Here is a 1,568-nt window from a genome sequence, read left to right on the forward strand (position 1 = left end):
GTGACCAACCTTGTTTGTCTCCTATGTACTTCATGGGAATTGTGATTGCTGTGTTGCTAGTAATTGGTGGGGTGGAACTGAATCCTGTACCAGCTACAATAGATGATGTGGTATCCAAGCTTGAGGACATGTCATTGTGCTCAACTACTTGCGATCTGGTTAAAAAAAAAAGAAATAGAGAACTTAATTGGTGAAGTAAGTGTTATCAGGAATGAAAAATAAGGAACTTACGCGACAGTTGGAGGAAACAAAGAAGTTGATTGACAAGCTTGAGGACCACTCCCGCCGCAATAATCTTGTTTTCTACAATATTGCGGAAGGGGAGAAAGAAAGATGGGACGAAACAGAGGAACTGATAAGGCAATTCGTTGAGGAGAAACTGCAAATTGAAGTTAATTCGATGGACATTGAAAGATCACATAGATTGGGTAGGAGGAGAGATAGACCCATAATAGTGAAATTTGCGAATTACAAAAGAAAGGAAGAAATACTAAGAAGTGCTTATCGTGCCAAGGAAACGCCTGTCAGAATAGGAGAGGATTTTGCTATGCTACTCGTGCCATTAAGAAGGAACTAAACCCTCACCGGGTTGAAGCAGTGTCGAGGGGTCAGAAGGCACGACTTCAGTATAATAAACTGTACATCGATAGGAATCCTTTCCGGCTAGAAGATCTTAAGAAAAATAGTAACAACCAGATGTCTTCGAAAGTGCAGTATGGTAGTGAAACTAGTGCTAACGAGAAGGAGTTGGCAACAGTGCAAGGTAATCTTCCCTCAGTTTGGGCTCCAGTCGGACAAACAATTGCAGCGGCACGGGTGAATGAAAAGGAATATCCTGTCCTTCGACAAACAAGAAGAAGAGGAGTGCCACGGCCTCAGGGGACTTTTCGAAATTCACAGGAAACGTTGGGTCTAGGTCAAAACCCCCACAGCCAAAACCCCCACACTCAAGAAATGTCAAAACGCCCACACGATCGGTCATTACTCCCACACAAATGGACAAATCCCTCTAAACGCACGAACGGTCAAAACCCCCACAGCCAAAACCCCCACACTCAAGAAATGTCAAAACGCCCACACGATCGGTCAAAACTCCCACACAAATGGACAAATCCCCCACACTCTGAAAATACAGTGATTGCACGTCTTTGTTGCAGCTCTTTACGACGCCCACTTTAGTGTTTCTGTCATTACAAAACAATGCAAGAAGAATAGTTGCAACATCGGTTTAAGTGGAATAAAAAATGTTATTAAAAAGTACAAGGGCAAGACATACAACCAGGATCATTTCAGAGTGTGGGAGATTTGACCGATTGTGTGGGAGTTTTGTCCATTTGTGTGGGGGTTTTGTCCATTTATGTAGGGATTGTGACCGTTGGTATGTGTGGCTGTTTTGTCCATTTGTGTGGGAGTTATGACCGTTGGAGGTTATGACCGATTACCACTGTGGGGGTTTTGGCTGTGGGGGTTATGACCAGTCGTGTATTTGGGAGATTTGTCCATTTGTGTGGGGGTTATGACCGATCGTGTGGGCGTTTTGACATTTCTTGAGTGTGGGGGTTTTGGCT

General features: G+C 43.9%; 1 protein-coding gene across 1 annotated transcript; it reads left to right on the top strand.

The window, feature by feature from the left end:
* Positions 1–211: 211 nt before the first annotated feature.
* LOC145672634 (uncharacterized) lies at positions 212–577 on the top strand. Its single transcript, XM_081741795.1, has one exon. It carries the CDS (start codon positions 212–214, stop codon positions 575–577), a length of 366 nt encoding a protein of 121 aa, XP_081597921.1.
* Positions 578–1,568: the final 991 nt, after the last annotated feature.

The sequence above is a fragment of the Thermobia domestica genome, chromosome 16 (assembly GCF_964235325.1).
Source record: "Thermobia domestica chromosome 16, izTheDome1.hap1.1, whole genome shotgun sequence".
NCBI classification, from domain to species: domain Eukaryota; kingdom Metazoa; phylum Arthropoda; class Insecta; order Zygentoma; family Lepismatidae; genus Thermobia; species Thermobia domestica.